At 40.4% G+C, this 27576-nt stretch overlaps 1 protein-coding gene across 21 annotated transcripts in view; it reads left to right on the top strand.

Annotated features, from left to right (window-relative positions):
- The first annotated feature begins 896 nt into the window (after nucleotides 1–896).
- Nucleotides 897–27576, top strand: part of LOC6047138 (tropomyosin-2) — a 96481-nt gene continuing 69801 nt past the window's right edge. For 4 of the 21 annotated variants that reach the window (XM_038259180.1, XM_038259183.1, XM_038259182.1 and 1 more), the window contains exons 1-2: nucleotides 897–1000; nucleotides 16600–16982. In XM_038259180.1, the coding sequence (XP_038115108.1) occupies nucleotides 16743–16982 (240 nt within the window). In that variant the 5' untranslated portion in view covers nucleotides 897–1000; nucleotides 16600–16742. Of the gene's footprint in view, nucleotides 1051–16599; nucleotides 16983–22669; nucleotides 24434–27576 lie in introns of those variants that run through there. The other 17 variants (XM_001864204.2, XM_038259189.1, XM_038259170.1 and 14 more) reach the window with 15 other exon arrangements.

Here is a 27576-nt window from a genome sequence, read left to right as displayed (position 1 = left end):
TATTTTTCTTTACTTTGATGAAATTCAATTTTTCCAACTATTTTTTTCGCTCCTCCGGTTAAATCATTGACCGGAGGAAAAGGGAAAGACGACTTTTTCCAGTTGATGTTACTTTTACTTTTGGTTTGAGATGTCCGTTCTCTAATAAGCTCCAGGCTTTCTAGAAAAAAAGTTATTCGGAAATCTTACAATCGATTCTGGACTGCTTTTTTATTATGATGTATGTACTTTAAACTAAGAAACCTAAAAAAATACATGCAGTGTTATCAAAAAGTTTATTCTTCTATTCAACATATAACATGCCAACTGTCAGCTTTGCTTTTTTGGGCGGCTTTGCAAATTTATTTTGATTTTATAACCTAAGAACAACTGAAGATTTTTGCAAATGAGCGCATCACCGTTGCTTGACGACTTATGTTGCCATCATTCAGGACATTCGTCACGCCAATATTAGCATTTTCGTGCCATTAAGATGACCAAACACCTGAAACGAATCCTTCAATCAATTTGTCTACTTCAATTGCCAAAAATCCGTGACGTCATTGATCGGCCCGCTCCTTCAAGCTCCCCGCTTCTACTCCACGACTTCTCCACCGGTGTGAAAAGATCTTCTCGTCCAACGCACACTACGACCAACGCGCGTGCGATCGTGCCCGGAAAATTCTTCACCGACGCCGACGCCCGGTGGTGGGGATTCGCCCCAACCATCGCCGCCTGCTACGTTCTATGGTGGTGGGGCGCGATCGGCTCCCACCAGCCAGCTACTCATCTACAGTGTCGTACACGCTCGATTCGATGGTGTGGGTGCGTCGTGCTCGGCAGGACAACGCTCGGTGGCACGCACGACGCACGACGACCCGAAGCCGCCGGTGTTCGGGCGCCTACTGTGCGGGTGTATTGGTGCGCGCGCACTTCGTCGCCGACTGCGCCACTATCAAAAAACGCGCCCGCTGAACGTTTTTCAGTTCGCCTTTAAACTGTTTAACTCGCGGATTCAAGTGTAAGTAAATCTCGCTGCTCGCGGATTTTTACACCAATTTTTTGTTTTCTGTAAGGGAAGAACGTAAATTTTCTGGAGGGTTTTTTTTCGAAGGGGGTTTTGGAGTTTTACGCGGGTTTTTCGAGGACGATTCCAGGAAATTTTCGTGAAAAAAGTGACTTTTTTAGTGTTAATTAGTGTGTGACGAAAAAACACCAAAGTGAAGCCGTGAAGTGATCGTACCCTGTGGAGTGCTTGTGACGAAGGATTCTCGCGAGGGAAAAGTGGTTCACAGTGAGCGAAGTGTTCGCGATCAGCTGAGTGATCGCAGGACGACTTGCGAGGACACCGGACATCCGCGGAGGAAGGCCACAGGATCGGGTATCAATTGAGACGAGTGGGGAGAGGGAGAGGGGTGAGGGAGAGGGGACGAGGGGTAACACTAATACAATCTAGTTATCGGGGACACGAAGGGGGAGAGATGAGGAGGAGGCGAAGAAGATTAGCGAACATCCTCACCTCACGAGGTGAATGAATTATGCAAACATTCGCGCGATGCATTTCACGAATCGTGAATGATTCATCGATTGATCGGCGAGGCCAAAGAATTGCATAAAAGTATTTTTAAATTTACAACCTGGTCCCCCAACCTGGTATTGACGAAGCGTTCTTACGGTGCAGTGATCGCGTTCGCGTCACAATTTATGGACCTATTTTTAGCCGTAACTCTGGTTCCTCGGAATGTCTGGTCAATCTCACCGACTGGTTCCCAAACCGTTTTGCTCGGGAGCGCAACTTGAGAGGTTATTTTTAACCCCTCGCCGGAGATTGTTGTTTAATCTCGGAGTTATGAAATTTGAAGCAGACCCGAACCGACCCGAGAGAGAGAGAGAGCAAATGTTTATCTTTCCATCGTGGGAGCACCGGGATCATGTTCGCCGATCGGATCGGTGGCCGGTGGCCAACTGTCATCCGGCCGAGCGATACCTGTTGAGACGGGACTATTTTTAAGCGAAGCCGACCGACCGACCAGCCAGATTTCATCTTCGTTTAAGGAAGTGACCGCAGTGAGTCTGCGCCAGAAGTTGCGCACGGACCAATGTGTGTGGACTGTGGGAAGGTGCAGTTTGACATTTAGCCACCTCTTTTCGTGAGCATTCGCGGTTGCGATGTTGGCATGACCGGTTCAATTATGAAAGGGGGCTATTTTAAGGTTTTTATTTTCAAAATGCATTACCATTATTATTTTCAATTTTATGAGAGTATTTCAGTTGGATTTTTTAAATTTTTGAGCTGGAACTGTCATTTAGAAAAAAAAATCAATGGACGTGAAACATTTATTTCTATTTTGACGTTTTATCCATACATTTATTAACTAGTTTGATTGTGTAAAGGCCATCTTGTTCCAAATTGAAACAAAAATGTGAGTAAATCGTACCACTTGGGTCAAGACAATCATTTTAACAGTAGGGCCCTATACCCTCATGTAAATTTGTATGCAAAACGATTAAAACCATTTCTGATCTTTATTTAAATTTTAATCCAACAAAATAAATTGACAAGACAACATTTTGCGAAGGATCAACTATGCTCCTTGGAACGAGCTGTCAAGTAGGATGCTTTCTGTCAAGAAAGGCTGGGAAGTTATTTATTTTTAATTGAATTAAAAATCAATCTTAAAAAAAGATTTTTTTAAATTTCAATAATATCGCCAATACTAGCTTAATTTTAAGATCAAATTACTAGTCAGACTGAATACAGTTTCATTGTTATGTTCGTAATTGGGTACTAAATCCCTATGTCAATTTTTATCTACAACGGTAAAAAACAGGTTCGAAACCCGTTTCTGATCACTTTTTTTTTCATATTTACACAAAAAAAATGACAAGACAAAATTTTTTCAATGGATCAACTATGGTCCCCTTGGAACGAGCTGTCAAGTAGGACCTTTCCTGTCAAGAAGAACCGCGAGGTTAATTTTTCATAATTGATTTAAAATACATTTTAAACTCTTTGTGGTCGTACAAAAGGTCATTGTACTAAAAAAAAAGCTTTATCGCTGTGAACAATAATATCACAAATTGGGTCCTAAAATGAAGCTTAGATTGTTGATATTATTGTTTACAGCGATAAAGCTTATTTTTCTGAGTACAATGACCCTTTGTACGACCACAAAGAGTTTAAAATGGATTTTTAAATTAATTTTGAAAAATTAACCTTGTGATCCTTCTTCACAGAAAAGCTCCTACTTGACAGCTCGTTCCAAGGGGACCATAGTTGATCCATCGAAAAAATGTTGTCTAGTCAAAAAAAAATGCATTAAAATGAAAAAAAGTGATCAGAAATGGTTTTCAATCGTGTTTTTTACCGTTGTACATAAAAATTGACATAGGGCTTTAGTACCCAATTGAAGTTTAATTTTAGGACCCAATTAAAAGCAGTGAATTTGAAAAAATACAATGTTAGTTCAATTTTTGGTAAATCTCTCCGGCGTTTGTGTGAATTTTACTCAATGCTTGATGATTTTTAACTCAGAAAACAAGAAATTTATGAAAAGAAATCATCTAAAACTCTTTTCTGAACAGGTGCGGCTATGAGGAAATCTGTGTTAAAAAAAAGTTTCAACAATTTTCGCGAGAAAAGGGTAACATCATGCAGAAAATCTCTCTCGAATTCTCAAAAGAATATCAAGAAGTAAGCTAAATTTTAATGATTTTTTATATTGTTTCACTTGTTAGATTTATGTACCTGTTATCACCAGATGATACATTGTTTACAAACACTAGTTGAAATGCGGGATGTGACAGCCATTTTGCGGCGTCTGACGTTTCATCAACGGATGTATTAGTAAATTCAAAATCCATCCCGAAAATCTCAAAATTTAATCATTGAACTCTCACTTCGCTGATACCGCGTGCAAGAGAGAAGGATGACTCTTTCGAAACCTTCTCTAAACTTTGATAATGAAGATTCTTCCATCGCGAGTTACTCAAAATCGATGATAATTATTGTTCTTTTTTGATTGTTTTATGCCTAGTCGAAATATGTTTAGTTTTTTGAATATGCAGAAACTCAAACCATTAAACTATAGGTGATAAAAAGATGTAAAGATGTTCGAAATTTTTCAAATTGCTCAAATTTGCATATATTTATTTAAAAAAAAAATCATGATAATTCCACATTTCTCTAGGTTCTTGTCAGAATATGTGTAAAATTTCAATCATTTTTTTTTCAATTTTGGGAAATGTGTATATTTTTATAGATATCTTACTGCTTAAAGTTTTGAAAATAGCTAATAATTTGATTCAATTTCAATAAACGATCTAAGATTAAAAAAAAATGAGGATGTCAATCATGAAGAATTTGATTTCAATTTTCAAGTTAATGTTAATTTATTTGTATGATAAAATAGCAATAATAAAGTAATTTTAAGATTATTTGATTTGAACTAAAGAAGGAAGTGTAGGAATAAGGCGACGAAAAAGGTTTCTACGACCAGAGAAAAAAATAACTCAACAATGAAGAACTCTTTGTCGCAGTGTCCTGAGGAAAACAATGATCGAGCTCGACCTGTCACAGTCCCTGCGAAATATGTTGGTTGACATATCGGGCGGTCAGGCAAAAAACCATCTAGAAGTCGTAGGACAGATACACTATTGCTAGAAAGAGAAAGCAGATCTGATGTAAACAAACCCGCAGCTGCCATGTAAACTTTCTTTAAATGTGATGGTAAATTTCTTACTTGATAGACTTACATAAAACAAAGATTTTGTTTTTCTGATTATTGTAATGATATCTTTTTGTGATAGTTTCAATTTTTCAAATTACTTGTAAAGATTTGAAAATTTTTTTGTTGATTTAGATAAAACTGATGAAAAAGGATGTTTTATTTAAACTGTATAGATTTAAAAAAAAAACTCTCTGAACACAACTTAAAGATAGCTTTAACTGCCTTGTCAACGCGCTTGCCAAAAATGGCCAAAAGGTTCGCCGTAAACAAATTGGGCACACACACCTTAAGCCCGTAATAAAAAGTCACAAGTGTCGCATTGTTTATTTATTGCGCGAACCAGAAGAAAATAAAAGAAACAGAAAACAAAACAAACCAAAAACATATTGGCCGCAGCAGCAGCAGCTCAGGTATCGACGACCTAGTCCTCCAGAACGTCAACAGCGCTGCGATGTCTCTTGGTCAGCACAAACGCCTTATTTGCATTCAATAGGTGTGGCCGGACTGTCACATGTTTCGCGGGTTTATTTTTTTGTTAAGTGCACGTTCAATTTGGTCTTTCCTTCTGGAACTTGGATGGAGTTCCTCGGAATTCATCGACCATGCTGGGGTTTGATGCTATTCTTGGATCATTACCGTGAAATTGGGTTTAGTTTGGAATTGGGAAAGCGATCGATGCAGTAACTGTCTTGAATAATCATCCGTAACGACTCGTAACGCCACATAATAACGCCCTCTGTCAAGTTGACAGTAGATCATGTTATTAATATTCACGGTGCCATGAAGAAATATTCATGGCATGATCATGAAAGATTCACAAATCTGGTTTATTTCACGCTACCATGAATATGATTGTTATTCGGGGAGCTGTCAAAACTAACCCCACTCTACAGTCTTCAACGGTGGCTGCTCACTCTTCACTGGAAGCGCCCCAAATAAGGAATGCTTTTTACCAGAGAGTCGCAATGAATACATCATCTTCAGTCGGGAATTTTGCATCCGCTGTGAGTTAAAAACAATCCAAGCATCTCTCTTTGGAACCGTCGCCGTCGTCGAGGTCATTACCGCAGTCTGGCCCAAGGCATGACTTCAACGGCTGATGTCGTCGCCGCGACTTCGACGATCGTGACCAAGTGATAAATCCGTCGTCGCGTTGTTGTCAGATCGGACGTGATTGAACGGACGGATTTACAAGTGACTAATGTGGGTCAGACCGCGAGGATGTTGCATTATGGTCAGTGGATGATAATTGACGGACGCATATGGTAAACGATCTCTGCCGGATGGTCGGTTGATGCATGCTGAACAGTCTGGAGCAGAATCGAATGCTGCCAACTTTCAAGAAACTTCCCGATATCAAATTCGCAAACATGCGTCATCGAAATTGCAACATTTCGCGCCACGCCAAACAATAACAAACCGCGTCAAAGCGCGCAACCCTTGACCACAAGTGCGGAGCCAGTCAACCCTCCCGACACATCCGGGGGTCTGACATCTGGCCTCTGTCACTTCTGCTGAGGCTGGCGCTTAAGTGGCTCCGAAGGCTCTCGCGAGCCTCTCTGCCCAAAAAAGGAATCCCCGGCCAAGTTTGGGCCGCGCGCGGACCTTGATCTTGATTAATTCAATTTGAAGCTGAAGCATTCGGGCCTCAAACGAACGTGCCAGGAAAGATGCCATGTTCGACAGCATTCTGAAATAGTGTGGCTGTTTTGGCCACCTTGCAGCATAGAGTTCAAAGTGCGCTGAAACAATACTTGGTCGGTTTTGGAAGTTTTGGCCAAGGTTTCCGAAACGGGTTTTGGTAATTTGGATAATTGGGCAAATTGGTGGTCACACGAGCGCGCGCGGGTCTTCCGTGTGGGGCTGTCATGTCCCATTGATTTAGCTAATAGTACAGGTTTACATTTAAGGGGAAGCGGTTGGCCTGTCTTTGGCACTTGTGCCATAATTTGGCGACGAAGGTGGCTGATTTTTGGCGAGGAATTCCTCGCGCTGACAGCTGCAGCGGTGCGGACATAAATGTCTCACTTTGAACATGTTGACATGTTACCCTTGCCAAAATGTGACAGCAAAACAACTGCGGGCACTAATCGAATTATGGGAACCATGTCATAATAAGAATTCATTCGCAAACGTCAAATCAATACAAATTGCTGCCGGATCTTTTTCCGGATCTCTCCCGGAAAAGATCCGGCAGATGTAAAAAAGGTAAACACGTGATTTGTTTATCTTTTTTTGGTATCCTCCGCAAACGTCAAACCACTTTTGCAAGCAGAACATAACCAAACTTTTCGGCATCCTCAGCAAACGTCAAGTCAATACAAATTGCTGCCGTATCTTTTTCCGAATCTCTCCCGGAAAAGATCCGGCAGATGTAAAAAAGGTAAACCCGTGATTTCTTTATCTTTTTTGGTATCCTCCGCAAACGTCAAACCATACAAAATTGCAAATTCTTTTCCAGGGGTGATCTGGCAACAATTTTGTATGGTTTGAAGTTTGCAGAGGGTACCAGAAAAAGATAAAGAAATCACTTATTTACCTTTTTTACAAAATTGCTGCCGAATCTTTTCCGGGAGGGATCCGGAAAAAGATCCGGCAGCAATTTGTATCGATTATTTTGACATTAGGCAGTCAAAAAACAGGTAGAAGTTGGAAGCAAATCCTTTTAAACAACAGATATAGTAGAATTTTTACCAAAAACTAACAACTTAGGCCCAGTCACGAAATATTTTAGCAGAGCTGGTTCTACCAGAATGCTGTAAAAAGTAGGGGAACAGCATCTTATTCCAGCGTGCCTCTAATGTTGCCATATCAACACTTTGACATTAAATTACAGCTCTTAAAAAGCGTTTTCAACTGAAATCAAGTGATTATCAGCTCAATAGGAAGTGAGCAAGCAAGTTGCTATCAAATGTTTTGCTAAATTAGTTGTTTAAATAGTGAAAATTTGCAATGCAGTAAGGAGCGAGCTTTTAACCTGCCAAACATACGAGAAATTCCCATACATCTAGTTGCTCTCATTATTCCAACAAATCCCTACACCCAACCGGCGGTCGCATGATTTTGATGCATGGCAGCATGAAAGTATATCAGAATCTGCATGAAAACTGTCCTCATGCATTTTTTGCGATATAGGGGTATGACATTTTTGCCCGTTACCGACAATTATCGACATTACCGACGGCAGATTGATTGTATTGCAGAAAAAACCTTAACAGAACGAGGATTGAACCATCAACTTCTAGGTTGCTGATCCGACACGCTACCACCGCGCCATGGACGCTTGATGAATGGTGAGGGACAGAGCGCAAACATAATGTTCTCTCTAGATTGTTGCTCGGGGACGCGCCAGCATTCTATGTGTTGGTGAGAACTGCAGATCGCTGACGTGTTTACACGCGGGCAAAAATGATCTATGGGCTTGCTGCAAAAAATGTAATAAAATATAACATTTTCTGCAGCAAATTCACTGTTGCAGATTTTGAGATATATTTTTCGTTTGGGTGTACTCATGAGTCATGCTGAGACAAAGTCCCCGCTCCGACAAAGCGTTCCATGTTTTCATCAACCATATGGCAAGAACATACATCAATGCAAATTCTAGTCCAAACAAGTTTTTTTTTGCTCTCTCGTTATGCAAACCTGCCAGCTGGTACTGGTACCCGCTGCAACCTAAGCACTCCTCCGAGGGTCATCACGCGGCCCAGCCAACCCAACAATAACAACCCCTTGAAGGAATATCGCGCGCGCAAAAAACCGGTAGCCATCTAACCACAAAAACCTCGTCACCGTCAAAGTCAGTGTCAAGACTATACAGAAAGCTCAAGTTTTGTCGTGATTTGTGCATGGAAAATTATCGCAAATCGCAAATCACGTTTTCCTCGAACGTCGCCATTTTGAATTTGCGTTTGACAGATGTTTTTTGACGCGAAGGCAGTGCTGCCAGTTTTTTGGGTGACCTTTTTCGGGTTAAAATGGGTTGAATAAAAAGTTTTCAAGCCGAATACGTGTGACCCGTTTCGCGCCGGTTGTTTGACAGACACGCTGACGGACAGTTACTGTTGTCAGTCGCGCAAGGGGGGTCGTAGATTTATTAGTTATTGCCCGTATAAGTATTCGGAATGTATTTTGCGCCGCCGCCGCCAAGTGAACTTGCATCTGCCTTATAGGGAAATATAAAGCTCGGTTGGGGTGCTTTTGAGTGCACCCAGTTCTCACCAATTGCAAGGTGCAATCGGCGCCTCGGGGCTCGACATTTTTTGCCTCCGACCTTGGAGCCTTTGGTGTGACTTATGAATGCTCCAGTTTCCATACGGGCAGTGGCGCCAGCCCGATTTGGCACTGGGCAAAAAATCGTTCATTTTCGACTTAAAATAAAACATAAATTCTCAATATATAATTACATTTCGATCCTAAACAGTTTGGCAGCACTGAGTTTGACAGGTGTCAACCTCACAAACTGTCAAAATTGCCAGCACTGGCTCAGTGCTCCCAACAGTGCATTATTCGTCAGCAGCCTTGAGCCGTGCTGGCGACACTTTCCTCTCCCCGAACAAGTTTAGCGTCGACCGCGGCCTGAAGGATCAACGTCGATCGCGTTGAACGACAATCAAAACAAACAAATGACCCTCCTTGGACGGTGGCGCCGCCACATGTCAGACAAATTGAGGGGACAGCGACCATTACGAAAAATAAACGCTAAACGAGAAGAAATTGCCGGGGACAACCTGGCGGGAGATGGTATCTCTTAAGCGGGTCCGGTTCGGGGTCCGTCGGTGTCCCTGGGGACGGGAGTGTCCACGTAAAGGTCGTCGATCGAGCGCGCGCTGCCTTTCGGATTAAAATGGGTTGTGAATGGTGGTGGAGCGTTGATCAATGAATGACAATTTTTTGCCATTTTTTCTGCTTCTTTTGAAGGTTATGAAATTATTATGATTGAGAAATTGGAATTTTATCGGACTCTATAATTATGATCTTGGTATCGTGAATCGAGTACATTCGATTCGGTTGTCATGCTGTTCTTATCAGTAAAAATAATAACCTTTTAAACAAAATTAATGAAAAAATATTGCAGTCTTTAAACTATTTTCTGTAGAGAAAACTAATTTAAAGCTGTTTTGAAGTGTTACAATGTTTGAGTATCTGACAACACTGCCTTTCTATTCATAGGCCTTCAAAAGGTTTTTTTTAAGAATGGTCAAAATTTAAAATTGTTAATTTTCTCTCTTTATTTTTGTTTTCACGAAATCCATCGAAAATTAATCATTTACTAGATCATTTATAATTAATACGGCCAAACTAAACCTCAAATGGTTATCACAAAACATGGTGCACTTTTCCAAACTTTTTCAAACGATAATTTTCCGATTTACAGTTTTTTTTTATTTGGTAAATTTCGAATACGACAAATGCAATTTGACGTTATTTTTTTTAAGGTTATTATGAAATATTTGAAAACTTTTTGAATTTATTTAATATGAGCTTGAGTTCATAAAACAAGGAGATATTTTAAATTATTTTTTGCAGTCTGTTTTTTTTTTAATTCGAATCATAAATTTAACCCATAAATGACTTTTTTGAAGAATTTGAGATGGCTGTTTATTCAAAAGTTAATTCATTACCTTTTTTTCGATTGGCAAAATGAAATCAATTTAATAATTTTCTTGAAAAAATCACCTGTTGATTTAAAAAAAAAGTTTATAATTCTTTAAATGCTTGGCAAAAATTAAATTGATTTCTAAAATATTTTTGTCATGCTTTAATATTCAATTCAATTTGTTGTTTATTTTGTACTTATCATCTACAGATTTTGTGTCTTAGTTACAGATTATAGAGTTATGGATGTCCTTACAACTATAAATTAACACATGAACATCAATTGATAATTTTAAGTTTGGAAGAAGCGTTATCGGGAGCAGGAAAAAGCTAACAAAAAAACCTACTAATATTGCTTTAGAAAGGGGATAGGAAAAGGAAATACTTATATCTAGAGTGCAATTTTTAACCAGGTCGCCCTGGTGTCGTGGGTCTTATAAACGTCGAAGTAATTTACTTAGCTCCAACGTACTTTATCATCAGTTCCCCAAGGGCCATGAATTGTTGTTCCTTATTCTGGCAAGCTCGGAAACGGGAGAACATTTCCCTTGCCAACGAAAGGAACTCCGTAAGGGTGAAAAGATCAGCACCATCGGGAGCAGTGTCGGGACTCGTGGTAGGTCCGCCTGCGGAAGCGGTCACACTAGCGTAGGAACGCCCCCACCCAGGTGGGTGCGTCGTACCTTGAGCCGTCGAAGCACTTGGTTTTGGGAGTTGACGGTTGGCTGGTTTCTTCCGCTGCTTCTCCAGCACGTCCAAGTAGGTCTTTCGCACCGTGCATCCACGGAAATTTGCTGTGTGGTTCTGTCCGCAGTTTGCACACTTGATTTGAGCCTTGGTGCTCTCGGCGTTGTTACTTCCCCCCAGGCTCGATTTCCGGGGCAACGAACACTGGTCCGTGAGGTGAGCCTCCCCGCATTTGACACACTTGGGGGCCAGTGTGCAGTTGCGAGAACCGTGACCGAAGCGTTGGCATCGGTGGCATTGGGCTGCGTCGGACGACCGCTTGGTGAAGTACCTCCAGCTTACCACGAATCCGTCCAACGTTTTAATCCGGCGAAGGTCTTGAAGTTTTACCGACCCCCGGTCGAACACTAACAGGTAAAGCACGTGTTCGCCTGTAACCGTCTCGGTTCTCGACAGAACACGAATCTCCTGGGGTTGAACGTCATAATCCGCTAACACTTCTGCTAGCTCTGCCGGGTTCACTGGGATGAATCCCGTTAGTACTATTTTCACCGGGACTTCGTCACGCGGCTGGTACGAATAGTACGGAACTTTATCATCTTTTAGCACGGTCAACACTTTTTCGTACATTGGACGGTTAAGTGTGACAACACGAACGCTGTTCTTCAAGATGAGCAACTCAAACTCACAGCCAGCCCGAGACAATAAATTGTGCACCGCTGCGCCGGGATAATCGGGAATAACAATAGGCACTTGTTTTTTATTTTTCGCGTTCGCATGGTCCTCTGTGGCCATCGCGTTGTCTTCATCGTTCTGCTGCTTTTTGTCGTCGTCGTCGTTGCCTTCATCACCACTCTCGTCACTCAAAACACCGTACGTGTTTGAGGTTAGGAGCGTAGATTTCGATGAAGCTGGATTACCACCGGAGGATTCCCCGGACGAACCTGCTTTCTGCTGGGCACCTTGGGACGTCTTTGCACGTGTTTGGACTGGGCTTCGAGGTACGTAGGATGCGTGTAGCTTCGTCGGATCCGGGATATTCACCTTGCTGTTAATGAAAACAGATGGTGACCAGGTCCGCCTTGAAGTATCCGTGGTTTTCGTGATTCGGCCCGGGGGAAGCACTTCGCGATTGACCCGGCTGGATGAACGGATTACGCGTACGCGGAACGGATTTTTTCCCCGCGGGGGGACCCATTCGCGAGAAGTTAATTAGCTCACGTCGAGGAGAAATAAAATATTTTGAAGAGCGTGAATGCAAGTGAACTAGCTGGCTCAAGACTTGCCAGTGCAATCCAAGCTTTAATATTTTTTAATGTTATGTTAAGAATCAATTTTTAGTTAAGAATCATTTTCAGCAATATAAAAATTATTGAAATGCACATAACAAATAATTTTTAAGTGAAAATTGATAATTTAACCATGGTCAGACAACTTACCTGTAATTTATTTTTGTTAAATTATATTTGACAAAGATATTAGAGTTTTCCCAGTTTTCCTTTATGTTAGTACAAATTTTTTTTCGCAGTTTTTGTCCTGTGGCAAGGTCAAGATAAAAATACTAAATTTAAATTCATGCATTACTTTTAGAAAATGTAAACAAAAAGGTTCACAAAATGCTTTGCACATCATAAAAGTTATGATGCTACCAAAATTTGGAAAATTTCAATTAATAAAGGATTAAAATAGTAGTTTATGCAACAAGTTGCAAAAAGAGGATTTTTTCAGCACGAGTCGTACATTTATCCAACGAGGTTCACCGAGTTGGATAAATACGAAGAGTGCTGAAAAAATCAAGTTTTGCAACGAGTTCCATACAACATTTTTTGCAATTCCAAAAAACACACACTGAGTGAAATTTTATGTCAAATTTTCATGTATTTTGTCAATAAATCGTTTAAATCAAAAAAATGTTGAAAAGTGTTACTTTTCGAAATAATTGCTGAAAAATTGAACTTTTCAGCACCCATTTGAGTGCTGAAAAGTAGAACTTTTCAGCATTTATTTTGAAAAGTTTTGTTATTCGATTCTGTTATTTTTGGTACAGAAAAGTAGGCTATTTCGTCGTTCAAGAATGACAGGAAAAGTAAGTAGTTTCACTACGGAATTGCAAAAAAAAAATGTTATTTTTTTCAAAAACTTGATTAGATCTAAAACCGTGAAGATTGAAGAAAATTTGTTATTTCAATACTATTAGATTTTCTACTGAGTACAGTACCGTCAAGCTCGCAAAGTTGAAAAATATGTCAAAATGAACATAACTTGACCAGTTGCTAGATGAATGGTGCTGAACTTTACTACCCAATTTATGGCTTCAGAGCATCTTTTTCACAAAATTTGACGTGTACACTTCAACACCGTTCATTTTTTTTTAAATTGTTTCCTGTTGTCACGGAATTTTTCAAAAAACTCCTGCTGTCAAAACGCTTATGCACCCTTTTCAAATGTTGCTCCCGAAAACAAAGTGTCAAATTAGAAACAGTTTAGAATTACTTCGCTTTAATCTTTACAGAGTGGATTATTGCACACTTTGCACCAAATTCTCCACCCTTGCAAATCATAACTGCACACCAAATATTTGCACACTTGAAATCCTACCCCTTCTCCCCCCTTTCGCCTAGCGTGGTGCGTGTCTCGACTGAGCTTTGTTGCTTTCGAACACTTTAGGACAGTTTCGAACTAGGGTGTGTGTCTTAGACAGTTTTTTTTCTGCTGTAGTTTGAGGTGTGCACTTTTGTATAGAGCTTTCCACAAGTTGCACGATTGTCTAAAAATCGCTGCAATCTGCAATAGCTAATTCGAATGGAACTGCATTCGGATAAGCGAATCCGGATTCACTAGATGGGAAGACTGACAGCTGTCAAAAGATTGAATTTGTTTGTGCTCCGAAATTTTCGAACAATGGGGTTGAAATTTCATCATATGTTTGAAAACTAGTTTTGACGTTTGAGTGCTTTTTAATTCGAACAATATCGGTCATTCACAGTACACTCAACCCCCGGTGGTTGGTCACTTTTTCGTTTGGCACTTTTTTAGATTGTACCCCGTTTGTTGGTAAAAGTCAAACTAAAAAGTGACGAACTGTCACTTTTTACACGGCGCTCACGAACACTATCAAAACAAACATTTGGTAGTGTTTGTGAACTCCGTGTAAAAGGGGTGTCAAACTAAAAAGTGACCCCGTTCGTTTGACAGTTGGTGTCAAACCATCGGGGTTTGAGTGTAGCGACACACAGTTCGATTGGCTAACATAAAGAAACTTGGGTTCTTTACAAAAGTGCATATTTACAATAAGATACGCAGAAACCAATGTGACTTTTCTAATACAATAATATATTTACCACAATTATGGAAAAGCAGTATTTTGCTTCACTTGATAAAATAGCCTAAAAATTCAGTACAGTGATCCCTCATATTTGGAACAGTTTACAGATCGGCCAATGTTCAAAAAATCATAAAAAATCGACAGTTGAACATTATGATTTGCTTTTAGCATCATGTGAAAGCTTTTCTTGCGATCTTTCGATTGATGTAGCGACCGACTGTGAATTTTTATGTTTTACATCAAGTTTTTAAAGAAAAATATTGACCCTTGAAATCCACAAATTCGGATCATTTTTTTTCTTACATATGTAAACAAACTTTGGTTGTCTCTAGGAGTATACATTTTTTTTACAAAATAATGACTTCACTTTCGGAAACCAATCAAATTCAAGCTTAGTAATGCTTTATATATGGACTGATAACATTTTTTGTGAAAATATCAGCTAAATTCATGTGTTCCACAATTGTGGGAGGCACTATATTGTGAAAGCAGACAAAAATCAAAATACAAACGCAACCTGTCAAAGCTGTTGCGCCAAAGGCTGATGTACACGCTAAAGACAAACCACTACATTTTTGTTCGGCGCAACAGATTTTTTCGCGCAACAGAAGTGTTGCGCACTTCGGTTTGGTGCAGCGTTGCCACAATTACAGATATTTTTGGCACAGACCAAACACTCAAACGAATTATTTTTACAGTTAAAATACACTTGAGTAGTTTTTGTAAACTGCACTAAAAAGATAAACATTTTTTGCATCTTTTTACTTGTTTAGTTTTTGATAAAAATGTTTTTCTTTAAAGTTATACTTGATTGAGTGTTTGGTATGTGCCAAAAATATCTGTACGTGTGGCAAGCCTGGTTTGGTGGTGCGCGGATAATAACATCCCACAATTATGGAACAGGAAATTTGGAGGCAGTGTTTTCCTGTCGGATGACTGTATTTTGTTTTAAAAAGAAAATACTCTACTAGAAAAATTACAAGAAAATTGCCCTAAACAAGACCTTAAACATAATAAAGGCAACCCAGTCAAATCAATCCGAATTCTGAAACGGAATCTAATTAGAATCGTATACAAATTCCGTTTCAAACGCAACAACCGGTTCCGTGTTCGAACCGGTTGTTGCGTTTTAAACGGAATTTGTATACGATTCTAATTAGATTCCGTTTCAGAATTTGGATTGATTTGACTGGGAAAAGATGCCTTTTGAATACTACACTAAAACCCCGGTGGTTTGAAACTTTTTAGTTCGGCAAAGTCAAACTTAAAAGTAAAGAACTGTCACTTTTTACTCGGCGCTCTAGCACACATTCAAAACAAATGTATGATAACTTCTAATGTAAACTTAGGATATCATTTTGACCATGATTTGCTCTGAAACAGTAATTTTATTACTCATCACATCAAGTACAGCTTACATAGATAAATGATGACGATCTTCTCGGTTCACAAAAGGACGGTGATTATTTATATTGTGATTTACTAAGGCACGCTTAACCCTTAACAAGCCGTGGATAAAAAAAAGCTGAAATAAGGTCGTCCACCCGTAATCTGATCACAGCGTTTAAACCATATTAATCGCACTAAACGTGTTCCACCCCATTCGAGGGTTAATTTAATAACACCAACTTAAGCCTCTTTCCTCCTCACCTCTCCTGCCCATCCCAGAAACCCGCTCTGACATAATAAAGGCAATCAAATTGAAATTCATGCTCGCACTGGCTGACTTGCAATAAGGCGCCCGCCGTGGCCACGATGACCAAAAATGGGCATCCCCCAAGGTCACAGGTCTGCGGTGGAGCTCCGTGACTCCAAGCTGGAGCACGTCTGATGACGACGTCGCGTTGGTAGGGAGGGAGGACTTTAAATTTACTTTACTTCCACTATACTGACTGACTTTATCGCTGAGTGTCGTTTTGTGTTTGGTTTTGCACTGGCCAACCTGCCGGTTGGCGTACGGGGGAAGGGGTTGAAGATCTGACTGAACTAGTATCTCGCAGAACAACTGCATCAGAGTTGCGACGTCTCAATCCGTGCTCGGTCACTCGGTTGAACTAGTGTGGGCTACGCTGTGGGATCTTGTGTTTTGGGTGGTTAGTCTGGGTTATCCGGAACTGTCAGATGTGTTACTCGTCTCAATTGGTACGACAATTACGATCCTAGCTCTACTTCAAGGATAACCACTTTTCTCTTGGAGATTGAAGCGTCGAAAACCTTCAGGGTGATCCTTCCTAAAAAATGACAAGTTACTAATCAAACTCTTTTCTCTCACCTTTCCCACAGGTCACGTGCGGTTAAACGCGGTTCTTCTCTCGCGCAGGAAAAAAGTGTGTAGTGTCAAGTGTCAAGTCCCGGTTTTCCGCGGTTTTTCCTCTCTCTCTCTCTCGTTTAGTGTAGTGAAGTGAGCTCACACAAATCCACCGAAAATGGATGCCATTAAGAAGAAGATGCAGGCGATGAAGCTGGAGAAGGACAACGCGTTGGACCGCGCCCTTCTCTGCGAGCAGCAGGCCCGCGACGCGAACCTGCGCGCGGAAAAGGCCGAAGAAGAGGCCCGCCAGCTGCAGAAGAAGATCCAGGCCATTGAGAATGACCTCGATCAGACGCAGGAGGCGCTGATGGCGGTCAACGCCAAGCTGGAGGAGAAGGAGAAGGCTCTCCAGAACGTAAGTACCGAGAACTGCATAGCTGCAATAATTTCAATGAGGACGGAAACGAGCTGAACACAATCAAAAATGTTTAAAATTTGCGCGAAGATAAAGTACGAGAAAATCATCAATTTTCATTTGTTTCAGATTAAATCATCAGATGAAGCTGAGGAAATCAAATTTTTTGACGATGAACTTTTCTAGATTTGTTTTTGGTCCTACAACCTATTTTGTTTCATTTGTTAATAGGACATTTAAAAAAACTAGATTTTAAAATTAGTTCAAATGTTACAAAATAACAAGGATATTTTGACAAAATGAAAATTTTTGAGATTTGGACGCACTTCAAATTTTAAAGTTCAACTCGAAAAAAAATTGTAGATATTTTGACAAAATGAAAATTTTTGAGATTTGGACGCACTTCAAATTTTAAAGTTCAACTCGAAAAAAATTGTAGTCATTTTGAAAAAATATTTGAAATCCTGCTATCATAATGCTGTTTTTTAGATTTAAAGTGATGACAACGTTTATTGTTTAAAATGATAAATGTACTTCAAATCAAATATTAAATTTATGAAACTGATCAAATACCATAATTAAGCATTGTAAACAAATATTTTTAGCGATCTTTTTTCCAATACACTCAAACCCCGATGGTTTGACACCAACTGTTGTCAAACGATCGGGGTCACCTTTTAGTTTGACACCCCTTTTACACGGAGTTCAAACTCACTACCAATCGTTTGTTTTGATAGTGTTTGTATAAAAAGTGACAGTTCGTCACTTTTGAGTTTGACTTTGACCAACCAACGGGGTACAAACTAAAAAAGTGTCAAACGAAAAAGTGACCAACCACCAGTGTATTTTTGAATTTTATTTCATTTGAAAATGGTTTTTTTGTTTTGCATAATAGAACAATACTTACTATCTGTAAAAGCAAAATGTGGAATTTTGGTAAAGTTGATATTCCACTGCGGAAAACTTGGTTTGCAAACTTGACAAGACTCGCATATATAATAGATTCGTATATTTGGATACTTTGCGAACTGTTAACACGTCAATAGCTGTCCAGGGGGCGAAACTTCCCGTAATGGAATATCACCTTAATATGAGATCAGAATGCATTAATCACACAATTATTTTTGCTCTCGATTTCGCTAAATTTGTTTGAAATACATTTGTTTTCATTATGCGAACTGACGCATGAATTGTCATAATTTTTAATTGAATGTTATCAGAAAAAAAACAATATTTTCTCGTTAGAGCAGTAGGTTTTCTAGGCCCCATTAAAATATAGTATTTAACCCAAAAATAACAAACTTTTCGTCACAGTGTCATAATGCAAACAATGATCGAGCTCGAGCTGTAAGAATGTTGGCTGACATATCGGGCGGTCATTAAAAAAACTGCTAAAAGTCGCATGACCAAAAAATTTTGCTAGAAAGAGAGAGCAAACCTGATGCAAACAAAGCTGCAGCATTCTTCGAATGTGTTGGTAAATTTCTTATAAATGACATAATAATAATCTGTAATAATAATCAAACCAATTTACTTTTCACTTCTCCAGGGTTTCCTTAAAATATACTGTTTCCGAAATTGCAAACTCAAATAAAATTCAGTGAAACTTTGAGAAATTGGCATACTTTTTGTGAGCAATTGGGTCCTAAAATGAAGCTTAGATTGCTGATATTATTGTTCACAGCGATAATGCTTATTTTGCTGAGTACAATGACCCTTTGTACGACCATAAAGAGCTTTAAATGGATTTTTAAATCAATTTTGAAAAATTAACCTCGCGGTCCTTCTTGACAGAAAAGCTCCTACTTGACAGCTCGTTCCAAGGGGACCATAGTTGATCCATCGAAAAAATGTTGTCTTGTCAAAAAAAAAATTTGCATTAAAATGAAAAAAAGTGATCAGAAATGGTTTTTAATCGTGTTTTTTACCGTTGTACATAAAAATTGGCATAGGGCTTTAGTACCCAATTCTCTAGGTTTTGCATTTTTAGTGATTTTTAATTTTTTTATATTTTGATTTAGATGAAACTTTGTCCATCGATTCCTTATGTCCAAATAAGCCATTTTGCATCATTCGCCATACAAGTGTATCCATACTTATTTGGCGACTGTTCAAACAAAAGTTACAAAGGGATTTTCCGATTGAGTTGGTGTCTTGGGCAAAATTGTAGGTTGTGTTTAGGACTATTCGGAAAAATAGGTACACGGAAGAAAAAATAGCATTGTTTTTATTTAACTTTTTATCACAAAAAATGACTTTGACAAACTTTACCACCTTCGATTTTTCATTTTTAGACATGTTTTATTAGATAACAAGAGCCAACTTTTGTCATACCCGTTTGTTTTTCGCAAAATTTAGACATTAACATAATAATATAAATTTTAAGAGCTTAAATCATATTATTTGGCCGTTTTAAAATGTTAGTCCCAATTTTATGTATCCGAAATGTATGTTTATTATATTTCGGTTGTGCAAATTTCACACGAGTTTCACATTTAACAATAAAAATCGGATCAATAGTTTCCAAGTTATCATCTATGAAAATTCAGGGCCAATTGGGTAATACTTACAAAAACTTCGAAATGTTATTTCTTGGCATGGCCATGTCTCAACTTCCAAAGATCAAACAATTAAAATTGTAGAGAATTTTCTCAGCTTTTCAAATATATTTTATCAGAGATGCACGAAAAAAGACAACTTTACTGAAAATTTCAACCACAAAAATAGCTTTTTTATTTCAGTTTCAATTTTCAATGCAAAAATGATTTTGGGAAGCTTTTTCGGGTGAATTTTTGATATTTTTTCTAAAATCACTATTTTTTTCATAAAAGTTCAATTTTTTTAATTTTTTGTCCACTCAAACAAATCAAAATTTATAAAATCAAAGGCAGTAAAGTTAAGGGGTTACATACATGTAGAAAATCACAAAATTTCATTTTACAGAAAATTTATTAAATCAACTAAAAAGATGATTTTCAAACACTCCTGAAAGTTTTATGAAGATATTTCCTGATTCAAATAAGTTACAGATGATTTAGGCTGAAAATTTGCCATGCGCAAAGTGAACTGTCAAACTTTGCGAGCGTTTTTCTCTGAACACCGAGTTTACGGGTGCCACGATCACAATATCTCGAGATAGGGTAGACCAAATTGGCTGAAATTTTGGGTGAAGACTCGCATGATATATACCGTGTGCATGATGAAGCCCGATTTTGAAATTTTGCATTTTTCAAAAATGCAAAAATCAAAAAATTTCGATTTTTTATATGAAAAACATAAAAATATTTTTATCTCTTTTTGAAATATTTTTTTTGAAAATCGGCCTTCGTCATGCACACAGGACCCGTTTAACGAGTCTTCACCAAAATTTTGATCCGATTTGGTCAAGGCAGTGTTAAGATATCGTGGCACCCGTTTTTTGAATATGCAAACTTCATATCTAGGCAATGGTACAACCAAATGTCTTCAAATGTATTTTGTTAATAGTTGAAAATGTATTTTTTAATGTTCTGAAAACAGATTTTGAAAAAGTTTGAGTTTGTGCTCAAATCAACCTTTGACATTTTTGCCGATTTACAGGTATGTAACCCATTAATCTGAATTAAAAGTTTTTTTTTAAATAAAAACACTTATTTTTCCGTGTACCTTTTGTTTCCTTATAATCTACAACCTACGACTATGCCGAAGACACCAAACCGATCAGAAATTCATTCTATTTGAACCTAATGAATCGATGTACAAAGTTTCATCCAATTGAAAAAAAAACCCAAAAATTAAAAACAGTTTTTTTTATAAAATCTTGAGAACTGGTCTAAAGCGTACTGTTTTTGAATCATGAACATTTTTAGATTGAACTTTTAAAAAACAAATATATTTTTATTTATTTAATGTAACACACGCATTATTTTGGCGCGTTTTATGTCAAGAATAAGCCCTTTGTAACATTTTCTCACCTTCTTAAATATATATTTTATGAATTTCAAGATCAAGACTAACATTTCAAAAGTGCTTAAAACGTATTATTGGCGGTGCGTTGTGGCATTTGCCATTTTTGGGTACCTCAGGGATTTTAAGTTTTCGAAACACATCAAATTTCCCAGAGAATGCTAAGAGATTCGTCCTCTATGAAAAATGAATATTAAAAGTTGATCTTTAAAAATAAAAATAATGTGAAATTAGTTTTTTTCTGTGTTTTCCCTTTTTTAGTGGACGACATTATGAAAACTTTAAATGTCTTCTACACCAAAAATAAAAAAAATTACGAATCTTTACCAACACCAAAACCGTTTGATTTTGATATTATTAAAGAAATTAATAAAAAATCATTTAAAAAAAAAATTCAAAATACATAATTAATGAAAATTTCGGTACTCAAAAAGCTATAAGGAAAGTGTTTGAAAGTAAAACTTTATTTTCATTATTTGTTGAGAATTCGCTAGAATGACATTTGCTTATTTACATTTCCTGCAAAAAAGTTGCGTGAACGCATTGGAATTTCCCATTTCCTCACGACTCACGAACTGCACACGCAAATTCAAATTTGGCGATGACAGCATCTCCCTCGAGTTTTTTTCCTTATGACAAAGTGTTCACAGGCTTGTATGTTTTTGACCACCAGTCGTGATTTTTGAGAAATTATTCTGCCCCCTGCCAAATAATTATTTCCGGTCCCGACTTACGTCACCGGGCGAAGCGGTTCACGGCTCTTATTTTCGCAAAAGTCATTAAAAAAAAGCTGACAACGCAGACATTTTGACCGGTGCGTACGACACTGACTCAAGTCAAGTGACTTATCCTTGACCCGTCCGTTTGCTCGGTTTCATTCACGAAAATTTAGAAAAGAAAAATGGGATTTGTCTCATTATTGCGCCAAGTTATAACATTTTGCGTCGCGCAACAAAGAAAAACCAAGATGGCGACCCCAAAAAAACACAAGACTGTCGCGCGCAGCGCATGCTTTTGTTCGGCTAAATTTAGCTGCGTCGACGCAGGAATGTGCAGAAACCCAAAGTGCATCTTGGCGGAGGAATGTCAACTGACCGCGGTTAGATAACTGTTGCATAACCGATTGGGCAGTTTGTGACAGCGCTCGTTTCGCGAGTTATGACTGCGGCGCACAAAATGGCGACTCATTAATGATAAATTGCGAGTGCCGCGGGGCAAATTTTCACGAACTTTCGCGCAAAAAAAGTTATTTTTGGCACACGACACGCTCGGCGTATTAAATATGGCGTCATCTTGGTCCGCGACTCATGCGCGATCGCGGCCCGCATTCTTGGACGGGTTGGTCACCGCCAGTGGCGGCCTCGTCAAACGTCAAGCGGCCGGCGAGCGACGAACATGTCGCGCCGCCATCTTGGATTTTCTTTTCGCATGCTAAAGGAGCAGGGTTGGCAGAACCAATCATCTTCTAATTATATAAAACTGCTTTTTTTATTGGTAATATTGACGTGGGTTGGGTAGGGTTGGCGAAAGGGGGAAGTGACAGCGGCGCGCGGGGGTGGATCGTGATCACGACACCACGAGTCGCGCCGGGTCGTGAGAATGAGATGGAGCACGAGTGAGAAGAATGTCTGACCGTGCTCGGCGGGGACGACCGTGCTTTGGGAGTTTCATTCATGAGATAAGTACACTATCCGGCACATTGTTGGAAGAGACGAGATGCAGTGAAAACCGCATCCCGTGCTGCTCCGTGAAAGTCGCGATAGTTTTGTTTGGTTAGGGCGAGGGAGCAGGAGCAGAAGGTTCGGTGCGGCCCGAGCGAGTGATCTAGAAATAGTACAAATAAATAGTGTGTGGATTGCGGTGAGGCCGGCCGATAGTTGTTTTTCCGGTTTATTTGTCCGGATGAAGGCATGATTGGAGTGATTTCGTACGGCAATCGACGGCGCAGATCAAACTGCTTCACCGGCAAGAAGAAGCGCTCGCCGCCGGTCGGCGTTGGCGGGGCGAAACGTGCCAAGAAGGCACGAAATGCACGCGGTGGCGGCCACGCCGGTTCGAGCACCGGCCGCGAGAAGGCGGCACTGGCACTGGCGGTAGTCAACTGTGGCTGGGAAGAAGATGAGGCGAAAACGGCGAACCGAGCAAAGTCGAGGCAACAGCAGCGCCATCGCGCAGCCGAACCGAGAACCAGCAGACGTCTGCGCTCGGCATCAGTGACAGGAGCAGAGGCAGCAGCAGTAGCAGCAGCGAGTAAAAAACAAGAACAAGTTCGTTCGACAAGTTCGGCAAGTTTGGCCGATGGTGGAGTTGGTAGTGAAATGTGCGAAAATAATCCCGTTCCCGTTGGGGGCGGCTACGGTGGCAGGAAACGGGGTCACCAGCATCATCCACGGTTCGGCGGCAGCAGGAAGTCGAACGTGCCAGCGGAGGACGTGATTGCAGCGCTGAGAGAGGCCTTCGATGGCGGAGCAGCGATTACGACGTCGACCGTCATAGTAGGCGGCGGAGGAGGTAGTATTAGCAGCAGCTCGTCATCGTCGTCACTGCTGATTGGAGGAGGAACGGCAGGCAGCATAGTAAACACAGACATAATCATCGACGAGAATGCCAATCCCAGCTCACAGCTGCTGCTGGTGTCACAGAATGTCACCGAGGAGGACGGCGCAGAGGAGGAAGCTCAAGACAAACAAACGATGATGATGGCAATCGATGACGACGAGGATGACGTCGTCGATGATGATCTTGTAAATAATAATAGCAACAGTTTGGGCCAGGATCTCAACCCGGAAGTCGGCGAGGAGGAGGAGGATGAGGACCTAGAAAGTGATCTAATTAAACAAAGCAAAAACAAAGGCAGCAACAGCATCAGCAATAGTCTAGTTAGTAGCGAGTTAAGCAATAGCACCACCAGCACTACGAGCAAGGTGATAGTGATAGACGACGAGGAGCTCCTCGAGCTCGACGGGGAAGTCCCGCTGCTGGAGGGTAAGCTGGAGGAGGAAGTGGCCGCCAGCGGGCCGGAGCTAGTCAAGCAAATTAGCAAGAAGCTGAAACGCAGCAAAAAGAGTCCATCCTCGGACGATTCCAGCAGTGCGGCGAGCAGGAAAAAGTCCAGCAGTAGCAAGAAATCTTCCAAAAATTCCGATGGCAGCAGCAGCGGCACCACCGTTACCAAGGTCCGGAAAAAGGTCCGCTCGGCGGACAAGCTGGAGCGGGCATCCGGCGATGGGGCATCGTGCGAGGACGGCGGAAGCGGCCTGGGCGGAGGCGTCGGCAACGGCGGACCAGCGGACGAGAACGACCCAGACGTGGCGGAGTGGGCCAAGCTGCGCTGCACCAGCGAGCGGACCGAGGTCATCGCCGAGCGGGAACACCGGAGGCAGAAGCGGTGCGCCGACTACCCGGGTCTGGCCTTCGGACGGTCCATCTTCAGCTCGGACACCATGATGAAGTTCAACATCATTCGGAACGAGCTGCACAACATCATGAAGACGCAGCTGAAACGGGTAATTATCGCACGACACTCGCCGATCTCATTTCGGCGCTGCCCCACATCTTCGATATCTGGTTAGCCGCGAGGCAGCAAAATGTTATTTTTAGAGGTGTAGGAAATTTTCCAAAAAAATATGTGTTTTTCTTCGCCCGCTCGAACGGTACATTTCCCGCGAGAGCATCCCACACACGATCGTCCGACCGTGTGGTGTGTTATTGCTCGCGAGAACGTCGTAAAGTCGAGTTTGTTTATTCGGGGAAAATTTTTCCCAACCTTCCCCCGTTCCACACCTTGCGCCCCGATCTCGCCCAGATTTTCCGTTTCGCGGGCGAGAGACCTAAATTTTTCGGACGGGGTGGCCATGACTTGGTGCGCGCACGATCGTGGCCTGCTTAGGTCATCGCCGAGAGAAAGAGCAGATGAGCGGCCGACCCTTTCACTGCTGCATAATCGTTGTTGCGCTCTTTCTTTGTGCTTTCTTTGTCTTGCTAGGGGAAAGGTGTTGAAATTGAGAGATTTGGCAGGTTTTTGACAAGTTGGAAGCTTACGGCTTTCATCACCTTTCGACGTGTTGGCCTTGGTGTGTCAACCAAGGTCTGCAAATTAAAGGTTTCAATCTGTCAACAGCAGAGTTACACTGATAAAAATGTCCACCCCAACTTCTTCATTTCCTCATCTTTTCTGCAAGTCACGATTTGCGCTGTTTTCTCCGAAAATCGCAGCGTGCGAGGTCAATAAATGGTCGAAGAAAGTGGCAGCAAAAATCAAAACAACAAACTCTCCCAAAAATCGTAACCTGTGCTCGTTGAACGCACACATTCACACGCGCACGCGTGAGTTGAAAGAAAAACTGTTAATTGGTGTATGAGATCAGCCACTGCATGAATGATGACTTCGTTGGTGATCGCGTCTGTGTGTGAGTTTGGGGAAGATGTGATATTTTTACTTGCGGTTTTTTCACTCTCCCTCGGTGCGATCGTGATTTCGGGGTTGTTTTTCTTTTTGACAGCCGGCCAAAAGGCGAAAGGCATTTTGGCGATTTGAGGCGGTGTGGTGATTCATGATCGTTTGAGAGATTTATCGGCTTTTGACGTTGGGATTCAAAATATTTTGAATCATTGGGATAAATATCATGAATTTGACATGCGGTTTTGTATCAGTGTTTTAAAACGATTTTTTGTAAAGGCTCACAATTGACAACTTTCTCCTAAAGCCTAAACGTTTAATCAAAATGCTGCAAAAACGTGTGTTCACAGGCGATAACCATAAACCACAAACAAGGAACCATATTTTTAGAAGGGCTCGAGTAATAAATTATTGTGCGTGTTAAATTCCCCCACATGAGCCTTCCCCTCTCACTAGCTGATAAAAAAGTAGATTGCGCAACCTTCACCGCGATTTTTTGTTGTTGCATTTTGCTTCAAATCGACAGCGGGAAAAAAAGACTTGATACAAAATATATTGTCTTTTTTACTCAAGACGTGCAGGCATACAAACACGCCTACACGCGGTTCGCAATTTTGACTCCAGTCTGCGCGTGCAGTGAACCGTCCATTTTTCTTTTTTTTCTTTTGTTCCTCTTTTCTAATTTATTATCAATTGTGAACCTCTCTTTTTTCTTGGTTCGGTTCATATCTAACGCATTGAACCGCTCACATGAGATTCGCCGGTGAGATTTTCGACACGGAAAGGCGAAAATTTTGATTTTTTTTTTCTGGTCAAAATTGTGACAATTCGTGAATTTCATGTGTCAACTTTGATCAGTGTGTAACTTTTTGTGGTCGCGCGGAAAACCAGTAGCGAAAACGGAAAAATGTGGGAAATTATCATTGCGTTCTTCTTTGGGTTTCAACGCCGATACACGACTGTGGTACCATGATGATGTTTGGTGGAAAGACCACGACTAATAGAGAGTGAGCACAAAGCTATGCACTGAAAGAAAAGCACATAGCAATATCACATGTTTTGCACATGAATCTACCCCATACGACTTAGCATGTGAATGTCATGTGTAAATCACTTGAAAAAAATCCAACGCTTGAACCGGCAAATCTAAATGCAAAACACGTGAATTTGACGTGAATGTTCACATGACTTTTGAATGGGTGTGCACATGAATTTCAAATGATTTTGTTGTCTACATGCAATGGTTTTCCAGTGATTTTTATGTGAGCTCAATATTGTATATATTTCGATTTATTTTTAAATATTTTTTACTGGGATTATATGTTTTAATTAACACGTTTTTATTGATACATGAAATAAATAATAATTACAAATTATTTGAATCCATTTTTTTTGCACTTCACTTATTACTTTCTTTAAAAAAAACAGGTGGAATTTTCAGTACACGATCGGTGTCGACGGCACATTTGACTGGTAGCAGATTCCGGTAACGCTTGTGGTGGTATCGCTGCACCAGCAGGAACCGTTACTTGAAGCCGTGAAACTGTTGACGGCGGTTCTTGGAGGCCTCCACAAACTCGACCTTGATGATCTGGGTCGAGTGGCCTTGGGTGACGAGAAGCCATGTCGCCCAGCACCGCGTCACGAAATTGCCAAATCGTACCGCAGCCAGATTTCGACGTTGTCGGATCAATCGGCCAAAACAGTGTCGGTGCTGAGAGAAAACAAACTCAGGAGCCAAATTTTCGCTGTTTTTATATAAAATACTTACCAACAAGTTCTAGTACGATTAAATTTATGATATACAAAAAAAATTAAAATTATGGTAAAAGAATTAATACGCAAATTGGATCGTCTTCGTCCGTCGCCATCTTACGAATAAATATTTTTTCATCAAACACCTTCAATAACCAGTACATTTCAATCTCACGTGATTTTCACTATGAAATCAAGGGAAAAGTGGTATGGGGCGAATCCAAGTGAAATTCTATTGAATCCAAAGTGAACACCAAGCGAAAAAAGAATGAAAAAAATCTCGCTTGCGATCAGCTGTTTTCAAATGATAATCACATAAATGTCACATGAAAAACACATCGAGGTCAAGGGAAAAACATGGCAAATTATCGTGCTGATTTTTGGAGCAGCTCACGTGAAAAAGCACAAGACTTTGCTATTTGAGATTTTTTCAGTGTGGAGGAAAAGAAAGAAAACCGATTACGATGATTGGGTTCGGGTTACACACGATTTTGG

The sequence above is a fragment of the Culex quinquefasciatus genome, chromosome 3 (assembly GCF_015732765.1).
Source record: "Culex quinquefasciatus strain JHB chromosome 3, VPISU_Cqui_1.0_pri_paternal, whole genome shotgun sequence".
Lineage (NCBI taxonomy): Eukaryota > Metazoa > Arthropoda > Insecta > Diptera > Culicidae > Culex > Culex quinquefasciatus.
The sequence above is the reverse complement of the archived record's forward strand: the minus strand, read 5'-3'. Positions and strand labels throughout refer to the sequence as shown.